We start from the raw sequence: 21,075 nt of genomic DNA, 5'->3' as shown, positions 1-21,075 counted from the left end.
GTTGCAGGGTGGTTTCTTTCTATTGTAACTATCAAATGTTAGAAAACAACTTACCAGCAGATTTTATCCAGCTCATCTTATTTAAATTTCTACATGCAACATGTCAAAATCCTCACTTTGCAGATTTTTGAAATCATCTATCCAACATTAAACCGGCATTAGCAGCACCAAAGGTAAAAAAATAAAAATAAAGGCTGTGGAGCGAAATCCCTTCAGTATGAAAAATAACACAATGGTATCAAACAAGTGATAACCTGACCTTTTCTCAGGGAGAGAATGCAAAACATTCGCAAAGAGAGCAAAGATATCTGGAAGGAGTGTAGCAGCTAATGTATGCATTAAAATGTTAGAGTAATGGCTACAGAGTTTATGTAGCGTATAAATCCTCTCTGAAGGCTCCAACATGCAGAGAATACCTTTTTGTAAAAAAAAGACATCTGTGCTCGGCCACTTACAAATACCACTGTGATTATGTTTTTTTCATGGGTCGTTCTGAAAACCAATAAAGTGCTGAACAACGGAGATTAATGCACATAATCAAAGTTACTCAAGAAAGTAAAATGTTTAGGCTAGAAGAAGTCTCATTATGCTAAAGGGGGGGGGCGAGTGAGGTTAAAACGAGCCAGCAGAGTGGAACAATGCAAGAAGATGAAAACTAAATTACTTAAGGACAGTAAACATGTGAAATGAGTCTTGATAAATAGTTTTAACAGCCTGTGCTTTTGTGAGAATGTTTGATTGTTTAAAGGTTAAACTGCGCATTTGGTCTCAATTAGTCTAAAGTTCAGGTCCTTTTTACTGGATTTTCTGCTCCTGTTGTGGGTTCTCAGTTTGGTTGCTAAGTGCAATAAAACGATCCTTTTAGATATGAGATAGATTGAAGGTCAAACCTGGAGTAGATGGATGACACTCATGGAGGGAACAGATAAAGTGCATCTTTGCTTATTCAAATGACATTCAAGCCACTTTGACACTTTGAATTCAAGGACCTGTGTGCACGCTGTCATGTTAAGAAGAGTCAAACTGTCTGAAACAACAAAAACAACAACATACGTTTGTAACCTCAGTCCATTTTTTTCCCACTGATCATCATTTAAGTATGACAAGATTCATTTGTAATACATAAAAGATGCATTTCATATGATCTCGGAAGTCAGAAAGTCCGAGTTGCCGGTCTGATATATCATCAGGAACGTCCCTCTGAAGTCGGAGTTATGACTTAGAAGCTTCAGAGATACTTCATTAGCCCGAGTTAAAATCCAACATGGCTGCTACGTTCATCAACAGTAACGTTTAAGCTGTAACTTTTGTGTTTATTATGAACATGAATTTATTAATCTGGGACCTCAAGATCACATTGTTGTTGTCTAAATCCTCTGACATACTGACTGTTTTAATATGTAGGTGTATTTGAAAATATCGCCTCGAAACCAAGACATAAAAAAGCTTTTCTCTCACAGAAAGAAAAGGTTGGGGCTTTCCACTGAATCCAGGAAATGTAGCAGGTATTTAGGTTTGTGATCTGGGTGGTTCTGACAACTGCAGTTGCCCCGACATCACATCTCACATCCTCAAATCAAACTCAAGTCCAAATCTTGAGGATAAAAGGGGGTGGGAGGGATACTTACTGCTGTCACACTTTTAAACCTCCTCAATCAAAGTGAATATGATGTGAAATCCAGTCTCACACAGACAAACTGTTGCCATGTTACCATTTCACAACTTCTTCTTTTAAAGCAACTGGAACAAGACAGGTGACAAGGATAGAAAAGCCCTCAAAAGGAAACATTTTCATAGCCTTTAATCTAATGATGTCTCAATTCTACGTTGACAACCAGTCAATAGACTGAACAGCGCTTGTTGGATACGTGTCACATTCACACATTAATGCAGAGGATGCCCATCAGAATGAACTGAATTCATACACATTCATACATCACTGACTCTGCCACTTGGTAGGTTCAGTGTCTTGTCCGAGAATGCTTTAAAAATTGGACTGCAGGAGCTGGGGCTCAAACCACATACAAAGGCATTGCTTGTCAACAGGCAAGGCAGGCTACTGCTTTGGGCCACAGGCCAGTAGGGGGCCCCCAAGGGCTGATAAAACCACAGCAGTGGCTCAAAATGTTTTTGCCTTGGGTCCCAACAGACTCCAAAATCGCTGCTGACCACATATAGCGTCTAAGTCTATACTTAAAGCCACTGAGGGGCTACGTAGACATGCTAGCTTTAATTTGGCTTCGCTCCTGAGCGTCTTGTGAAATAAGACAGTCCCATATCTTCTTCTGAACTCAAAGGTGACACCTGCTGGAGCAATTTGTGTCTTACACTTTGTAACTCCTAAATATGGCTTTTTTTAAATTAAATAACTCTGATGCTACAAATTGTCTGAATGAAAACTTACTCAACAGTGTTTAAGTCCCAGCGTTAGCTTAAAGAGATCATTTTTGTTTGTAGCCCCTGGGAAGACAAACACGCACAATACTTGAAGAAGTACTACAAAAGAATAAAATACAAAACTATTCAAATACCAGAAACCCATAAATTTAATTTATTTAATGAAGGAGCAGTATGATAGGATGTTTAATGTGAATTTCCTCTCCCAGTTGTTCAAAAAGTTTAATTTTCTTCTTTTCTACCCGATTTCAAGATTTGATCCGTTCTGATATCATCTTGATATCATCTTTTTTGTATCTTGCTGGATTACTTTTAACAACAAAGCCCTGCATGGCAAATCCCTCTAGTTAAAAAAATGTTTTATTTTTATTTTTATGTCTTTATTGTAGAGATAGGACAGAAGATAGAGTGAGGAATGACATGCAGGAAAATAGCCTCAGGTTGGACTTGAACCCGGGCCGCCAGCTTCAAAGACTACAGCCTCTGTACATGGGCCGTGCGAATAAACCACTGTTAAATGCTGAGATGATTCAGTCTTGACAAGGAGACAGAGAGTAGCCAAACAGTATTAACACCCCTAGAGCAACATTAGCATAGCTTAAAACGTTGATTTGTATCCTGCTCAAAAAGACTTCAACAATAGTAGTTTTCATTTAAAGGCTTCACATGTGATTTTTTGATCCAGCAGATGTCGCCCTTGAGCACCAGCATGAAACCAAAACAACTCGCGCTGCATTGTTGTGTTAGCATGCTAATGCTAGCGATCTTTATTATGCTCGTATCTTCACACTGCATGTAAATTTACCTGAAATGAGCGTGATCTAGAAACACAGTTAAGCAGTGAGTACAGTATGTTATTCTTCTTTTCTCTAGTCCCTCAATTAAACAACTTTTATACACGAGGGGAGGAGTCAGCCGGCCGTCCAGGCGATGTAAACAAACTGAAGATAGGACTCTGAAAACTCTGAAAGCATCACAGACAGTGGGACTCGGGTGTTACACCCATTGTAGACAGTCATGACTCACAGAGTTATTTTCAGAGGATATACTTGATTTATATTACATTTAAGTGTGAAAAATCAGTGATCAGTGATAAAAGTTCTTATGCAGCCATAAAGACAAAAAATAGCCAGTTAGCCATTCAGGCTAACGGTAGAATTAGGGATTTTACCATTGTTCCGAGATAAATGACCCTCAAATTGTTTCTGAAATATTCCAGATCGTCGCCCTGCATTCAAACCTTCAGCCTTTCCACCACATCTCTTAGCAACGATCTCCACTCAAAACTACTGCTTCTCCAACAGCCGCTGCTGCTGAAGTCATTATTGTGTCCACTTGACGCCCAGAGACGCTCAGCTCCTGACAGATACTCGACCTGGCACAGATTGCTGCGGCGTATACTTGTAACTTTGTGTGTTTGTCAACTGTCAGCAACTTGCATGATGTCTCCTCCAAGCCTGAACCCAGACAGTGAGACATAATTATTGTGTGTTCCTCGGTACATCACCCGGCTCTCAAGGAGAAATGAGCTCGGTCAGCCTCGACGACTCCCGTCACCCGTACAGCTCCTCCTCATCTCACACTCCGGAAAAAAATGTGTGTGTTTTGTGTGTACATTTTATACAAGAGATACAATTGCAAGCCGAGGATTGTACAATACTTTTTGTTTACAACACTGGAAATAGTGTACGTGTGTATTGCCCCTTTCTACACTCTATATGTGAGTGTGTGTGGATGTCAGACCAAGACAAACCAGGCATTTATTCCCTGTAGCAGGAGAGTGTGTGTCACATCCAGGTGAGTGTGACAGATCGGGAGCTTCAGTACAGCGACAGGGGAGCCGAGGCCATCGCGCTTGTATTATTCATGAGAGTCGGGGATGTCTCGATAGCACAGCGGCAAAAAATAATGGGATGCCGAAGCTCATTGCTGTGTCATCAGCAGCATCACAGTCTTACAGCAGCACCTAGTGCTCGCTGTATGAACACTGACTTGGCTCCAACCTTGAATTCATGACTTTTATTTTCTTTATCGGCATTCAGTCTCTATAGGGGAATAAACAGAAAATAATCCCCGATTTGAGGAATTGCTTTCTTTTTCCATGTTGAAAAATACAGTGCAAAGCAGAATATGGGTCTCTTAGGTGGGGGTTGTTTTTATAGTAGATGAACAATGATGAAATCGTGAAACAGGCTGTGGATTCTCTTCATCTTAGATTTATTCAGCTTTACAAAACATACCTGCTCCTAAAACAAGAAGTGCTCTTCAGCTTACTTCAAATATCCTCATTTTGCAAAACAAACTCCTGAGCTTCTCTATGATTACTTCTGACAAATCAGGAACCAAACCTATAACCATTAGTGTAGTGCAGGGTACATGCAGGTGTATGGAGTTTACCCACATATTTTCAGTCTCCATAGGTAATATCCACTTCCAAATCTCCTTTGATTCACACCAATGATTGACTGACAATATTCAGTATATGCTGCATTTTTCTCTTATTGTTTAGTACATGTCGCTGTTTGTAACAGAGGCTGTTTATCCTCTCCTGAAAAAAACATGTGGGGTTCAAATTAAGAGCATACCCCTTCTTTAGGCATCACTACACTACTGCCTGTAACACTCGTCCCCGTCCTTCTGACTAGTCTAACAATCTTTATCCTCCCACAACAAACCACAGCATGACACATGACACTTGTTAAAATGCTTTGCAAACACATGCAGGAGTGACTTTTTGAGGTGTTGTTCATGTCACTTTCATGTTTGCACACAGGACTGTGAAGGCAGAGCAGAAACATATATTAGGCTTCTTTACTTGCAGAAGGTGAGGGTCAAAACCAGGAAAGTAAAACCAACAACAGGGCATACTGAGTTAAGGTCCAAAACACCAAAGACGCTGGAACATTTGGCACAAGTTCTTCTTTTTAATGTTTGATGGCGGTTGGCAAACCAGTTTATTGGTGCTTTTGGCACAAGTTAAGTAATCAAAATGTGATGAACGAGGGGAGGGACAGTACAAACATGTTTTTTTTTTTACTGGTGATAATGTGAACAAAATGAAACAAGAACATATAGACATGACAACTAAAGTGAGAAAAAACAAACAAAGACAAAAAATAAAAATAAAAACAGATACAAAATAGCAAAACATGTGCAAATATATATGCATGTAAACATTAATGGAAAGAAGATAAAATTATATAAATGTAATAATGTGACCATCATAAAAAGAGAGGGGGTGGTAATAAATATATATATAATAATAAATATACACATACACACGTACGTACACATGTTCATCCATAGGTGTACACATACATGCGTATCAAGATCATATAGATGTTGTAAAGAAGAACAGAGAAGTGGACAGTACAAACATTCAAAATAAAAGCCTAACAATTTTTACTTTTTAAATGTAAAATAATAGAATTTCAAACATGCGATTAAAAATGTGATTATTCACGTTGAACTACTGAGATTAATCGATTAATCGAGATTAAAAATGTGATTATTCACGTTGAACTACTGAGATTAATCGATTAATCGAGATTAAAAATGTGATTATTCACGTTGAACTACTGAGATTAATCGATTAATCGAGGTTAAAAATGTGATCGTTTGACAACCTGTGTTCTTGGACTAAATCTTCCTTTTTCCATTTCCAAGAGTCAGCCTCTAGTTGGACACTTTAATGCTCACCTTGCATTTATTTAAATAGCACCTTTAATTTAATGTTTGCACTGCCTGTTATTTAATGTCTGTTTTTGATAACTCTGCACTATCTGCTTTTTTAAAACATTGCTGTACATACATAAACAACACAGCTTTAGAAGGTCAACACGTTTTTTATTTTTTATATTCAGGTCTAACTACAGATTTCTTTCCTCAACTGTTTTTAGGTTCTTGTTTAAATCTCACATATATTTTTATCCCTGCACGGGTTATGTACATTTCTTGTATAAGTCTATTTTTAATTGCACAGTTTAAGTTTGATTCATTTAGGGGTATTCTTTAAATCTTTTTTTTAGGGTTAATATTTATGTATGGGGGGGGGGGCGTCGGTTTTGCAGTTTAATTTAATGTTTCATGTCTTTGTAACCTGCTACTGGATGCTTTGAATTTCCCTCGGGATCAATAAAGTATCTATCTATCTATCTATCTATCTATCTATCTATCTTTTAGTAAGATATCTCCGTCGGTCTTTGAACGCAGCATCAGTTCAGCCCACTTGTTGCACAGACGGAGGAACGCCCCCTCCTCGCTCTCTGTCCGTCCCCGGGTATTAGAGCTGCAGCTCGGCCTCAGCTCTCTCACTCTGCTCGCTGCTAATCACGGTGTAAACATGGCTGCTAACCGGGTGATCGTGTACGGTGGACGAGGCGCCCTGGGCTCAAAGTGTGTCCAGCATTTTAAGTCGAACGGATGGGTGAGTGTTAACAGGAAGCCCCCCCCCCCCCCCCCCATGCTAACACTCTGAATGCTAAGCTAACTGTTTATTTATTTAAGTGGGTCGCGAGCATCGACATGGCTGCAAACGAGGAGGCGAACGAAAACGTGATCGTGAAGATGAGTGAGTCGTTCACCGAGCAAGCTGGACAGGTGAGACACTTTTATTAATAATGTTATGAATATTATTTAAATTAATCTGTCTTAAAAAAAAAAGAAAGCAGCTAAAGTCTACATTTAAATGTGAAAGCACTTTAAAGTGTCGCTTTAATATGACGGTGTTGATTTTTTTATTTCATGTTTTGCTTTAATAAATATGCTGATGCTGCGTTCAAGATACGCTGAGGAAAAAGGGTGAAAGGACTATTATTTATTTTTCTTGCATTCATTTATTTTTTATTTATTTGATAATATAAAAAATATCAAATTTTTGAAAATATAACAAAAAAAAAGCAAGCAACCCACAAAACCAAAAAATAAAAAACCCACACACACAAACCCAAAACAATTTTTTTTTTTTTTTTAAATCAGTTCTGTTGAGCGTCTCTGTGAGTTTGAATATTAAGAATATTATTGATTTTTTAATTTAATTAATGACATGGTTTATTCACCGTGTTGTTTGATGGGAAACATCCGCATTTTGCTACAGCTAGTACTAAATAATAATGCATATTTTTTTTTTCCATTCATCCCTTCATGGTTTATTATTGGAACATACATTAGATAGATAGATAGATAGATAGATAGATAAATTGAGAACAGACATTTAATGCAAGTATGTTGCACGGTTTTCCCTTCAAGGGCTTCTGTATGAATACAAGATTAAAACAGTTTAAAAGGAGAAAGAGAGGGATACAATAAGATAGAATAAGACACATATTTAGCAGTGACATAGAATAATAAGACATGATGAGTACAAGTTTATTGCTGAACTAACCACGATTTGGTGGTAAAGTTTTCAGTAAGTTTCAAGCGATCGGGTAGCGAGTTCCAGGATTTTGCTCCTTTCACGAGAAAAAAAGTTTGAGGAAAATATGTTTTGCAAAATTTTACAATTGCTACAAATAGGTGGAAGCAGCCAAGACAAAACATCCTGAGACAATAAAAAATCAGTTAAGAGTAAATATGATTTTTAAAATGGTTCACATTTTTGTTACTCTCGTATATTTCCTGGTTTAAATCCTGTAGCATATTGTAAAAACAGTTTGTAATCTTTAATAATTACAAGATCTTTCTATAAAGGTTAGAAAGAAATATCGAAACATGTTTCCATTATTCTCGGCTGGTTGACATTCGATTGCTTTGACGTCGACCCTGTGGCTTTATTAAAAGGTGTAAGCAGTTTATCTCTGGCTCTGTGCAGGTGACAGCAGATGTGGCCCAGTTGCTAGGGGAACAGAAAGTGGATGCCATCTTGTGTGTGGCAGGAGGATGGGCGGGTGGAAGCTGTAGCTCCAAAGGTAAGAGACCGACCTGTTGTTTGAAGATAGGACTCTGAAAACATCACAGACAGTGGGACTCGGGTGTTACACCCATTGTACACAGTCATGACTCACAGAGTTATTTTCAGAGGATATACTTGATTTCTACATTTAAGTGTGAAAAATCACATATTAAGACTTTAAAGACAAAAGAGTGCTAGTAGTCATTTTCTGTCACATTCTCAGCTGGACAGCCAACACACAGTGTGTATTACTGTCAGAACTTAATAAAGTGAGGAGAGGCATGTTTAAAAATGAATAGTTTGGGGTGTCTTGATTCTGTGTCTCTTTTTTTGTAGATTTATTTAAAAACACCGATCTGATGTGGAAGCAGAGTGTGTGGACCTCCACTATCTCCAGCCGCCTCGCCGCTCTGCACCTCAAAGCAGGAGGACTGTTGACTCTGGCCGGAGCTAAAGCAGCTCAGTCGGGCACTGGAGGTAAAAACACACACACACACGTTAGTGTTTACCGTTCTCATCAGGACGACCTCGCTTCATGTCAGGGTTACACACGGACTTTGATATGTATCGGGGACCTCATTGAGCGAACGTCTTTGTTGTCAGACCTGCCAATTCAAATAATGAAGGTATTAGAAGTCGCTGCAGGGATCAGGCGAGGGGCGTTGACTTAACTCACACAGACCACAACAGTCTGAGGGGAAATGAGTCGATAAAATGGATCCAAGGGACACGAGACGGAGGGAATAATAAAAGAGAGAAACGGCGGATGAGTCGTGTGGAAACAGCAGCGATCATTGGTTTGAGTGTTTCACAAACGAGCAGCTTGTTTGTCCGTCAGCGACCTTCCTTTTCTCTGCCGGTGTCCAACGCCGACCTGATCACAGCCTTCAACCCACTACAGTTTAGAGTTCAAATGTAACGGACTGCGGTCGTCAGAAACAGAAGAAAATACAATGCCACACAAATAAATAAAAAAAGAAGAAAACACATTTTATTTGGTGTTTTTTTTCTCGGGAATTGGACGCTTCTTATGCCTTTATCGATAGGACAGCACAGTGGACTAGTGTTTTTTCGCACAGAACGTCAGAGTGAGCTGAGTATGCTGGTATGTTCTTCTGGCCTCTTCTGTTGATATCGTGATTCTGTTGGAGTACACGTAGTGCTGAAATAAAGACAAATATTCCCATCTCAGCGTTGCATAGTGGACACTTCTGAGTCTTTCGTCCCGTCTGATAGGGACAGTCTCCCACTCTGAAGCAGGTCAGGAGGATTTCAGGAACAGTCCTCTCGAAATTCTCTAGAACTTTTCAAGAGTGGACATGTGAAAACAAATTTATTGTCTTGTTAGCTTTTGATGGTCCCTTACAGGAATCGGTTTAAATTTCATAACCAGTTTAAAAACTCCTCACTGGAGCCAATGATAACATGTTCAATTTAATTCTGCAGAGAAGGACGTTAAATATAAACCATGGTGAGCACCAAACCTGCTCTAAGAAAGAAAGCAGCCTGACAGGAGAGTCAGTATCCTGCAGGCATCGAATCCTGTTTAATAACCTGATCTCCATCTACTCGGCTGATGTGGCAATGACGTATGAAACACCTATTGTGAAGGAGACAGCAGCCCGCCTCACGTCGCCTCTGTGGCAGCAGAAAAGCGTTTGGCCTGGTGCCATGTGAGCCCCCCCCCCCCCCCCCTCTGTGTTTAAACCCACCATGTGATGGGCTGACATCCAGCCACAGCAATACAAAGTCCGGGCTCAGCAGACAGCTCATTGGCTGCTGCATTAGGAGGAGAATGACTCAGCATTTAATGCTCCCCTCTCTTTGTTGACACGGACTTGAGTGTGTTCACTGATCTGATACTTTTAGATTTGGGCTCCTCTTTCCACTGAGCGTTTATTTATGTAGAAACCTGTCCCTTTTTGAAGCCTTTAGTTTTTACCTCGTGATTCAAACACTTTAACAAAAGTTTAAAGAAATGTAAAAATGGTAATGAGATTAAAAAGTGTACGAGTGTTGGACATCTGTGTAGTGAAAACATGTGAAGATGGATGAGCATAACTATTTGTTTTGATCATAAAATGTGGTTTCAAATTAACGTTTGCTCGACCGATATCAATATTGGGGAGACAAAATATCTGAGACCGATATATCAGCTGATATCTTTCTTTGATCTATGTTCAATCTGTAGACGTAGAGATACATGTTTTCATTCGATCGCTCCAATGCGGATCATAAACTTGTGGAAAAGATAAATAATGAAGACCAGACGGTCACTCTACTGGAGAGTAACTGTACATGTCTGACACTTTAGCGAGTTAAAATGCTTGTTGTAATCCATATAGCGCCCTCTGCTGGTGACACCCAGAAAGAGAACTGCTAGTTTAATAAAATGAAACACAAATGAAATGCTATTTGACTGGTGAGTAAGTAGGCCTTGGCGATATGACAAAAAATGTCATCGATAATTGTCAATCATTATTTCTTTCAAATTTAAAAGCTGATCTTTGCTGCTATGTGAAAGTAGAAGAAAGTGCCCCCCCATTTCCCTTTGGTTTGATAGTGTAATTACAGGTTTAAATCTATCGAACATTTTAGATATTTAAATTGACAACATAAATATATTGACGTTAACTTTTTATCGCCCTGGCCTATAAATACGTCTAGTAATATCGGCGCATTTCTGTGTTAAAATTAGCCGATACCAATATCTACTGGATGAGCCGATATCTGCTGATTTTATCGGCTGGTCGATGAATTGGTCGGTCTCTAAAATAAACCAGAGTGATGATGTTTATGTGCAAGAAAAGTCCAAAGAATTGCATCTAATTTTGCGGTGACTAAATCCTCTGAGTTTGACTTTCTCAGAATAAACAAGTCAGGGTTTGATTGTGTCCAATCTTTCAGGCCTTTGCACACTGACTCCATGTTTTGTGTTGATGCACCTGACAAAATGTTTCCTCATGATGTGTCAGTCGTGTTTGCACACCGACTCTGAAACTCTTTTAAAGTTTCTCTTTTTTTTGCATCTGTCCCAGTGTGTCTGTGTTTGTGTTTGGAGATTCATTTCTTTGAGTAAACTGGTCAGCTTCTTTTTAATGTGTGTTTCCAGGATATCGAGCAGCGTATCAAACTGGACCATTAACTTCCTGAAACACACCTGGAAGTGATCAGTATAATTCTGCTGCTCTTCTTGTTTTCTTTTCTCAAGAAGTGAATGAACCACAAAATCATCTTCAGCGCTCGATCACTCTGCATGACGAGTACGAGACTTTTTGTCTCATACTGCGAATTTTCACAATGCATAGAAAAATGAACACATCAGACTCTGTGTTCAAGGTGTTTCTGTTCGATTACAGATCCCAAAAAAAAGCATTAAAAACAGACTCAATGCGCAAAGGCCTTTACTGGAAATGATAGAGCAATCTTAAAAATATAAAGACCAACAAAAGGGAGGTCGAACCACGTGGAGGCTTTGAAAAAAAAAAAACCTAACCTCTGATTTTCAAACAAAGGGATCAACACAGAGGTCGTCTCTGTGATCTCCATGTGACTTGAATTTATTTTCCATAATCCCTGTTGTTCTTCTTATCCTCTAAAATAGCCTTCAGTGACTTTCAGAGACGTGTCCTCTTACCAAAAGCTGCAGCCTCTGTTTCAGCTCTCTGCTCCAAGGATCAGAAGAAACTACATTCTGACCTCGATAAGTTCTAACTTCAGCGTTTTTTTTTTTATCAGAACAACATTTCTGATGTAGAGAGAAGATGTCAATTAACATTTGTCAGTACACTCAGTATAAGCTTTCCCATTCAGTCGCTGCCAACAAAGCAGCAGTAGTGTCTTGTCCAAGAACACATCGACATGTAGCTGTAGGAGCTGGGGATCGAACCTGCGACCTTCCGTTTGAGAGACGACCGACTCATTTAAATATCTGCAATTGTAATGGCGTTATTGAATTTGAAAAGTAACTAGATACATGACTAGTTACTGCAAATAGTAGTGACTAAGTAATCACACATCAAACTCCCAGAGTCTACTGTAGCAATGTGTTCCTGCCAACACTCGATCCTAACAGTATCTATGTGTTTAAAGGACAGTTCAGACAATAAGGAGATCTACGAGTGAAGGGACTCACCTCGGCTCTATGAAGGAACGAACATGTGACTTATGACCCTACACTACACTCGAGCTTCCTTTTTGTTTCACTCAGGGAGAAAAAACAAAAGCTTGACATGAAAGCCATGTCACCACCCCTTGTTCTCATTGGTCACTTCTCTGTAAGCCTGTCATATGATTGGTTTAGGCTGCCGGGGAAGATGCTTAGCATTCTTTGGACTTACTGTTTCCAGATGCTGAAGCTAAGAAACATCACTCGGAGGTTTGTGAGGAAATCACAACACAACAAGCAGTTAGCCATGTCTTTAAAAAAGTACAAACAGTGTGAGGAATCCAGTCACGGTTTACAAAAGTTTTTAAAAAGTTTTCAAACTGTTCCCTCCTCCGATGGATCCTCCAGAGTCTTTCCATTTGACCCCCTTTACTTAAATCAATGACTTCCTCTCCTGGGCACAATGTGCGGTGCATTTGATGAGGTCCTTGTTGTTACTCATGTTGTTTTTTTCCCTCCAGTACACTAAAAGAAATATTCTGTGATCCTCAGGAATGGTCGGATACGGCATGGCCAAAGCTGCCGTCCACCAGCTGTGTCAGAGCCTTGCAGCAAAGAACAGTGGGATGCCGTCGGAAGCTGCTGCTGTGGCCATACTGCCGTGAGTACTGCAGGGACATTGTGTGTGTGTGTGTGTGCGTGCGTGCGTGCGTGCGTGTGTGTAATCACAGGTCAGTGCACCAAACATCTCTCTACAGTATAGAATACGAGCCTCCTGTTTCCCACACATAGACGATACCTGGGCGGGTCGCCCAAGTACATTTCTGTCCTGTTTTTATTAATCTTTAATTTATTCATTTAAATTGCCGCACACACCAGAGAGCAGGAGAGAGAGAGCAGGAGAGAGAGAGAGAAGCTGCGCACGAGGATCTCACTGAGCGCACAGAATTTAAAAACTGTGCCTGAGCACTCGGCGGCTCCGCGCAACATAACAAAACTCCCGTTTAAAAAAACCTCTCTACTCCTGTAGAGATAAGACGCAGCAGAGTCACATCAGCTTCAGAGAGAGGGAGAGAGAAGGTCAACTGTCCGGACATCCCTCTTGTAAATGCACCGATTGAGGTGCTTTGCTCCTACCCCTGATAGTATGAACCTTCAGTAGGTTTATTTATTGGTTCATTGTTTATTGGATGGTTATATAAATATGTTGGATCCTGGGAGTTTTTGACTTGATAGGTAAACAACCACAATCCATCCATTGAGACTCAGCAAGAACTCATGGTTTACAGACAAGCTAATATTTTAAGTTTCATTTAGTAATAATCAGACGTAATAAATTAAAACGGAAGAAGCCTGAGTGACGTTCGCCATTGGTTACTGAAGGCGGCTTTGGAATCCTGTTGATGGCAGCCAGCCTCTAGTGGACACTGGAGGGGCTGCAGGTTTTTATGCACTTCAGCGTTGGCTTCATTGTTCAACACTTGATGTTGTCAGTCATACTTCACATCACGTCATATTCATGAAAAACCTGCAAGTGATCGACTGTCTACTGACTTGCCCACTTTCTGATTTCCTGAAAGTCAGGCGCTCAAATGAACAGCACAGTGTCCTCGAATACAAAAACAGAACCACTTTAAGGTTCTTTTAAAGTCAAATCATTTGAAAAATATATAGATAGCTAATGAAAATAACTGTTTGTTATGGCCTTAATATTTATTCCCCTTTGATTTAAGACCATGGGGCCGTCAATTAAACGACACCTTACCCTATCAGAACAGAAGAACTACTGAGATGCTTCATCACCACACTCCCTTGATGCTGTGGTTAAAGTAAGAAAGGGAATCCAATAGACTCTCCGTTAGCTGCTGATATTGAAACATGATGCTCGTAAACTGCACAGAGTACCTTCATGTTCCCGAGCCCTGAAGCTCTACGATGCTTTATGACAATATAACCAGGGACGTGTTTCTTTTTTGTTCCCTGAACGGAGCGCTTTACTCTCTGCGCTTTGGATGTCGGTAGAAAATAAAGATATCCTGGTGGAGTCAGTATCCAGCAGCAGATCTTAATATACATGTTTTCTGTGTGTTTATTAACACAAATATCATTCACAGTGTAGCTTCAAATGCACCAACCATTCAAGCCTGCAATAAGAGGAGTAAAGATGGAGTCATTGTGCTGTTAAACCAAAAAAAAGAAGCTTTGCATCGAGCCCTTTTTTCCATTTGAAGAGCTCAACATAAGCTGCACGAACAAAAAGATGGATGTGGCTGGCAGCAGATCTCTGGTTGTGCACATGATCTGTTTGAGATGAATGACGCACGCAGTCGCCCGTAGCATGATCCCCTTCCCCCCGTTTGCTTATTGAATGTTAAACCTGCACAGTCATCCTGAGAAGCAGGAAAAATGAATTTCCAGGGGAGTGTCTCCCTCCTGTTCTCTCTTTGGTTGTATTTCCCATTAAAGATGAAGCTGCACTGAGTCTGCCTCTCCGGCGTGCTGTCACATCTGTTCAGCATTAGCCCCATGACTTGCATTTCTGTTCCAGTCTTCATCCTGCACCCCCCCCCCCCCACCCCACAACCCCCTCCGAGCTGCTGTAGCGTCATTTACCAACACGATAGAGCAGCTGGAGGCATTCAGAGGACCGAGTGTTTTCCACAAAGAGAGAGGAGGGCCAACAACGGCTTTTTGTTCAGGAATTTAATATCCTAAAAGCAAGTATGCCAAATAAGAAAGCATCATTATGTAAACATAACTTTTCCATCATTGATCTTAAACTCTAACGTTGTCAAAATGTTCAATACTTTGAGTCTTGTTGTTTCCACTTCCCAGCACAAAGCAAAACTATCTCAGACATTTGAATGACGAACAGTTAAGTTTTAAGAAAACTAAAAATCTTCTGTCCCATCTTTTTACCTAAAGCCGCCTTGAATAAACGAGTGAGTGAGAGAGCGAGAGAGAGAGAGAGGGAGGGAGAGAGACCACTGTGTAAATTGCACAAATACGTTTTTGTGCAATTTAGACTGTGTGCAGGACATTGCCTGCAAATTGTGGCAGTTTAAAGGCTTTATATGAGATTTTTTGATCCAGCAGATGTCGCCCTTGAGCACCAGCATGAAACCAAAACAACTCGCGCTGCATTGTTGTGTTAGCATGCTAATGCTAGCGATCTTTATTCTGCTGGTATCTTCACACTGCATGTAAATTTACCTGAAATGAGCGTGATCTAGAAACACAGTTAAGCAGTGAGTACAGTATGTTATTCTTCTTTTCTCTAGTCCCTCAATTAAACAACTTTTATACACGAGGGGAGGAGTCAGCTGGCCGTCCCGGCGATGTAAACAAAGTGAAGATAGGACTCTGAAAACTCTGAAAACATCACAGACAGTGGGACTCGGGTGTTACACCCATTGTAGACAGTCATGACTCACAGAGTTATTTTCAGAGGATATACTTGATTTATATTACATTTAAGTGTGAAAAATCACATATAAAGACTTCTAAACAAGATATTTGGGGTGGAGGTGGCCTAGTGGTTGATGCGGGCGCTCCATGTGCAGAGGCTGTTTCCCTCGAAGTGGGCGGTCCTTTCCAGCATATCGCTCCTCAACTCTATCCACTCTCTCTACAGTAAAAACATAAAAAGCCCAAAATAAATCTTATTAAAAAATAAAAAAAAATGGCCAAAGTTATTACCTGATACTGGGTACCTAGAACGTATATACTGTATATATATTTGATGTGAGGTGATCGTGCTGGGCGAGCCTGAGGAAGCTACAGGAGGAACACACCTCACAATAAAATACAGTGAAGTTATTTTCAGTGTGTCAAGGATTATTGATTTATTTTTCATGCTCTGTTCCTGCAGCTGTGCGCACCTAAAGAACGTATAGGCTGTACACGGGGTAACATGTTATATTTCAGTTTCTGTGGTATCAAAGTAGATACTATTTTTTTTTTTTACGAGTTGGATTTTATTGATTTGTTTATCAGCCACTAACAAAGTATCAACTTCTCTCTCTGGGCTCCACTCATACAAACATGAAGTTAAAATCCACACAAATGATTAGAAGTCCAAGTCAGAAGAGAAAAACAGAAAAACAGAAGTCATAATGAAAACAACTGTAATCATAGAAACACAATAACGTGCAACGTCCAAATCAAGAAGAGCCAGATCAGGAAAGTAATCTGTCTCTCATGTGCACACGTTAATATCTGTACACAATCTGGGACTTTGACAACCCTAACTGTACCTGTGTGGAGCTAGCTTTTAAACCCTGATGATGATCTGAACAGAAATCGACCAAAAATCGTACAAAAATTGTACTCTTAAATACAGCAGAAAGTCTATCCTGTGTAAATGTGTCTCTAAGTCATGACTGTCTACAATGAGGGAGAAGCTCGAGTCCTGCTGGCTGTGTTGTTGTCAGAGCCGTGTTTACATGGACGGGACGGCCGGCTCCTCCCCTTGTGTATAAAAGCTGTTTTAGTCAAGAACTAGAGAGAAGAAGAAGAACATATTCACTGATTATTTGGATGTTAGTAAGAGTTTTTAGATCACGCTCATTGCGTGTCGATTTATGTGCAATGTGAAGCTACGAGCTAACTAAAGAGCGCTAACATTAGCATGCTAACACAACAATGCAGGACACAGGAAACTGCAGCTTGAGCAAAGGACGATTTATTCCTCCGCTTGCTCTAAATGGTGATTAATTATGGTGCGTTCTATTTGATAACTCCTTCATGTGAACGTGAGTGGAGAGGGGTTGGAGGTGTGTCTCTGGAGGAGAGCGGAGGCTTCAGTATGGAGGAGGCGTGGCCTAACAGCAGTTTGTTTTGGTTTCATGCTGGAGCTCAAGGGCGACATCTACTGGATCAAAAAGTCACACATTCCACCTTTAAAGAACTAAAGGTGCAGTGTCAAATATAATATATGAATGTATGACTATGAAGTCAAAACATGATGCAAAAGACTTCAAACACAACAACCTTGTTCCACCCTGTGCTCTCTGATTGTTCTCTGTGGAGGTGCTTCTCTCTCTCTCTGATCGCCATCTGGTTTAATTTGACAGGGTTACCTTGGATACGCCAATGAACAGGAAGTTCATGCCTGACGCAGATTTCGGCTCCTGGACGCCGCTGGAGTTCATCGCAGAGTGAGTGCTGAGGGGGAGTTTGGTTTAATTATATGATTTACTGTCAGAGCGAGGCTGTCATCATATTTAGGCTGTTTTGCTTTTGTCTGATTTCATCAATGCACTCATCATTATGCACTCAGTAGTAAGGCAGGGAATCCTTCAAAACACCCCCCCACCACCTTCAGTGCATTTCCATTCTAAACCTCTGAAAAGGAATATTCTAGTTTTTAAAGTAGACACCAACTCTTCAAGTCTCTGGTTAAGAAACCAAAACTTCATATAAATCAATTCAACTTTCACTTACATAACATAATAAATGTTTCAAAAAATGAGAACAACCCTACCACCTGCACTTCATGTTTCCTGATTGAATTAAAATTAACTTGAGTAAATTAGATTTGATGATGAGCATTTTGGAAACACTGTTGTGTTATTGAGTAGGACTCCCCCCTCATTAGTGTTGACCCTGAGTGTAGGCCGAGGTAGATTAGAGGGGATTTGATCCACTTTGATAATCCCAGAGGACACACATGAGGGTCTGAGGACTGAAATAGAAATAATCTGAGGGTGAGGACATGAGGGCTGTGACTCTGTGTTTTAATGTCCCTTTGCTTTTTATCTCTACTTTATTCTCTTTAAGCTTTAATTCTAAAAAAGTAATTCGTAACACTCCTGCAAAGATGTTCATGTAAAGTTGTTTCTGAGTAAACATCATGATTACTTAGATACAAGGTAGTCTAATTTTCTGTCAAAAACTGGTTTGACGTAGAACTACTGTTATTCATGTTTAAGTTACGCTCTCTTGTAGTGCTGATGCTATACCAGGGTTAGGATATAACTATAACTATATCTCCCTGGGGTTTTTGTCTATTTTATTTCAAATGAAAAACACATTTTTCATAGGTTTTTTTTAAATGTCTGAATTAGGGCTGCACAATTAATTTCTTTTTAGCGATTTGAGCCTTCATGATGAACACGATGCAAAAATCTGCTTTCATAACAATAAATCAAAAACACAGCTTCTCTCTCAGTATGTGTACATCACACATAATGATCACAACAGGGTCCTAAGACGCTGACTAGACTCTTCTCCTCTGTCGCCCCCCGGTGGGGGAATGAACTTCCAAACTCCATTGGATCTGCAGAGTCCCTCTGCACCTTTAAGAAAAAGCTAAAGACCCAGCTCTGTCATGAATACCTACTAACTTAATGATGATGGCCTCCATATTATTGATGATGATGATGATGGTAGTGACGATGGTTTTTGTTTGATAACGAGGACTTATAAGATGGTTTCTATACTGATTAGAGCTCTCAAGAACTGCCCTCAATGTTGTGCTTTGCCTCTGGTCACTTCCTGTCAGCACCTGTGTGTCCAATCAGACTCAAAGCTGATCGTTTGCTCTTACTGACATTGTTCCTTTTTTTCTAGATCCTTGCTTGTGTTGTTCTTACTCTCTGATGTACGTCGCTTTGGATAAAAGAGTCTGCTAAGTGAATTGTAGAATAATGGATGGAGGCCTGTGAATAACATGTAGATATAAGAGAGAGGTCTGCACACTGCTCAGCTCCCAATGTGCAACTTTATTATTAAACAGGTCAACGTTTCTATCCAAAAGATCCTCTTCAGTGTTTTTCTTTGCCTGTTTATAATGATCCTTCTTTCACACCTTCTGCCTGTAGTCGGATGAACCTAAAGCTTTAAGCTACCCTCTGATTTATTTATGCCAATCTAGTGTGGGGGGGGGGGTTAAGGAGGCACATGGTATTAGGTAGGTTGTGTAGAGTAAGAAGGATTTAATTTCCTTTTAGAGACCAACCTGAGTCTAGAAAGGGGGGATTAAGATTGTGGGCTTGCATTGATTCCAGTGAGCCTCCTGCATTAAAATGTACCACTGTAATGAGCTTCATGTCTTCCTTTTCCCCCAGAATGTTCTTCAACTGGGCCACAGGAGTGAACCGGCCGGCTTCTGGAAGCCTGATGCAGCTGATGACCTCCGGAGGGGAAACCCAGGCGGTGCCCGCGGAGTAGAGGACGCAGAGGAGCTGTGGAGACGGTGATGGAGGGGTTCAGAGATATGGAGAGAGAGAGAGAGGTAGAGATGGATGGAGGCAGAGAGAGGGAGACATGAGAGGAAGGAGCACAAAGATAAACTGGTAGGAGGAGGAGGACGAGGATGGTGGAAGGTGGAGGAAGGTGGAAGGTGAGTTCATAGAGATAGGGGGAGTGATGAAGAGTGTTTCAGGTGAAGAGGAGAAGAAAAAGAGATGGTGGAAGAGAGGCTGCTAGATGGGTTTGTTTTTGAGCAGGAGGAGGAGGGGTGCACCAAACAAATTCAGCCCCACAGCGCCATCTAGCTGTAAACAGTGAACCGGCAGAGTAAAATCTCCCAAAATCACCAGTTTGCATCACACTTAGAAGTGCATTCTTCACCCTTGAACAGTCAAACATTTCATATCAAAATGTGTATGTAACCCCCTTTTTATGTCCAGAGTCTGCAGAAGTGGTCACTGATGGAGATAAATGTGCTGATGTGTCCCATACTGTTGAGATTCTGTGTGGTAGCGGCATTATTACATTATTATAATTTTAAAATAATGACAATGAAGGGTGACCTTACCTTGACCCAAATGTTTCCACCTATAAGGATCCAAATCAGTAGCCTCATACATACAGTAGTGACAGTCGTTGTCGGTGTCCGTTCAGCATAACGTGAGTTATCTGTACAGCTTTCAGTTTGCAGTTCTTGCGCTGACAGAGAAAACCTTCATGGCCAACAAACAGTCCAAAGTCAAAGCCCAAGCCGCTGTCATCTCTCAAACGGACAAAACACTTTCCAAAGTGGAGTGGCCTTATTTCATGTCTGTCGCTGTCGAGTCAAAGTGTCCTTGTTGTCTGCCGCTGTGAAGACGGTGCTCTGTTCCTCTTGTGGATTTTTAAAGTCATGTATTGTAACTGTGTCCATTTCACAATAAAAAAAAAAAAAAAAAAAACAAGTTTTAAGAAAAATGTTTCTTCAGTCAGTTGGAGGTTAAAATTTCATTCTGACGTCAGAGTAAACTTTTCACTTAGTAACACCCGAACCCGACCCGACCCCGACCCCACAGGACTCAGATAAAAAATGTGTAGACGGTAAACTTGGCCGCACACAACATATAAAGCTTGAAATGTACGCACAATTCATGTTCGCTTTTGAAACACACTAGCTCAGCAACAATGTATTAAAAAAGTTTTTCAATGAAATGTGCAGATGGTCTAGCGGTTAGTTTTGGCCACATGTACGGAGGCTATAAACTTGTCATTCCCCTCTCTCTCTCTGTCTCTCTTTCTCCCTGTCTCTCTCTCTTTCTCTCCCTCTCTTTCTCCCTCTGTCCCTCTCTCTCCCTCTCTCTCTCTCTTTCTCCCTCTCTCTCTCTCTCTTTCTCCCTCTCTCTCTCTCTCTTTCTCCTCTCTCTCTCTCTTTCTCCTCTCTCTCTCTTTCTCCCTCTCTCTCTCTCTCTTTCTCCTCTCTCTCTCTTTCTCCCTCTCTCTCTCTCTC

The 21,075-nt window shown here is 40.5% G+C and overlaps 1 protein-coding gene across 1 annotated transcript; it reads left to right on the top strand.

Moving 5' to 3' along the window:
* Positions 1-6,655: 6,655 nt before the first annotated feature.
* Positions 6,656-20,780, top strand: qdpra (quinoid dihydropteridine reductase a). The gene is made up of 7 exons (XM_020648481.3): positions 6,656-6,823; positions 6,904-6,996; positions 8,207-8,303; positions 8,624-8,764; positions 12,948-13,056; positions 17,471-17,554; positions 19,466-20,780. The coding sequence occupies exons 1-7, from the start codon at positions 6,740-6,742 to the stop codon at positions 19,566-19,568; spliced, it is 711 nt and encodes a 236-aa protein (XP_020504137.1). The 5' UTR covers positions 6,656-6,739; the 3' UTR covers positions 19,569-20,780.
* The last annotated feature ends 295 nt before the right edge of the window (positions 20,781-21,075 follow it).

The sequence above is a fragment of the Labrus bergylta genome, chromosome 9, assembly GCF_963930695.1.
Source record: "Labrus bergylta chromosome 9, fLabBer1.1, whole genome shotgun sequence".
Lineage (NCBI taxonomy): Eukaryota > Metazoa > Chordata > Actinopteri > Labriformes > Labridae > Labrus > Labrus bergylta.
The sequence above is the reverse complement of the archived record's forward strand: the minus strand, read 5'-3'. Positions and strand labels throughout refer to the sequence as shown.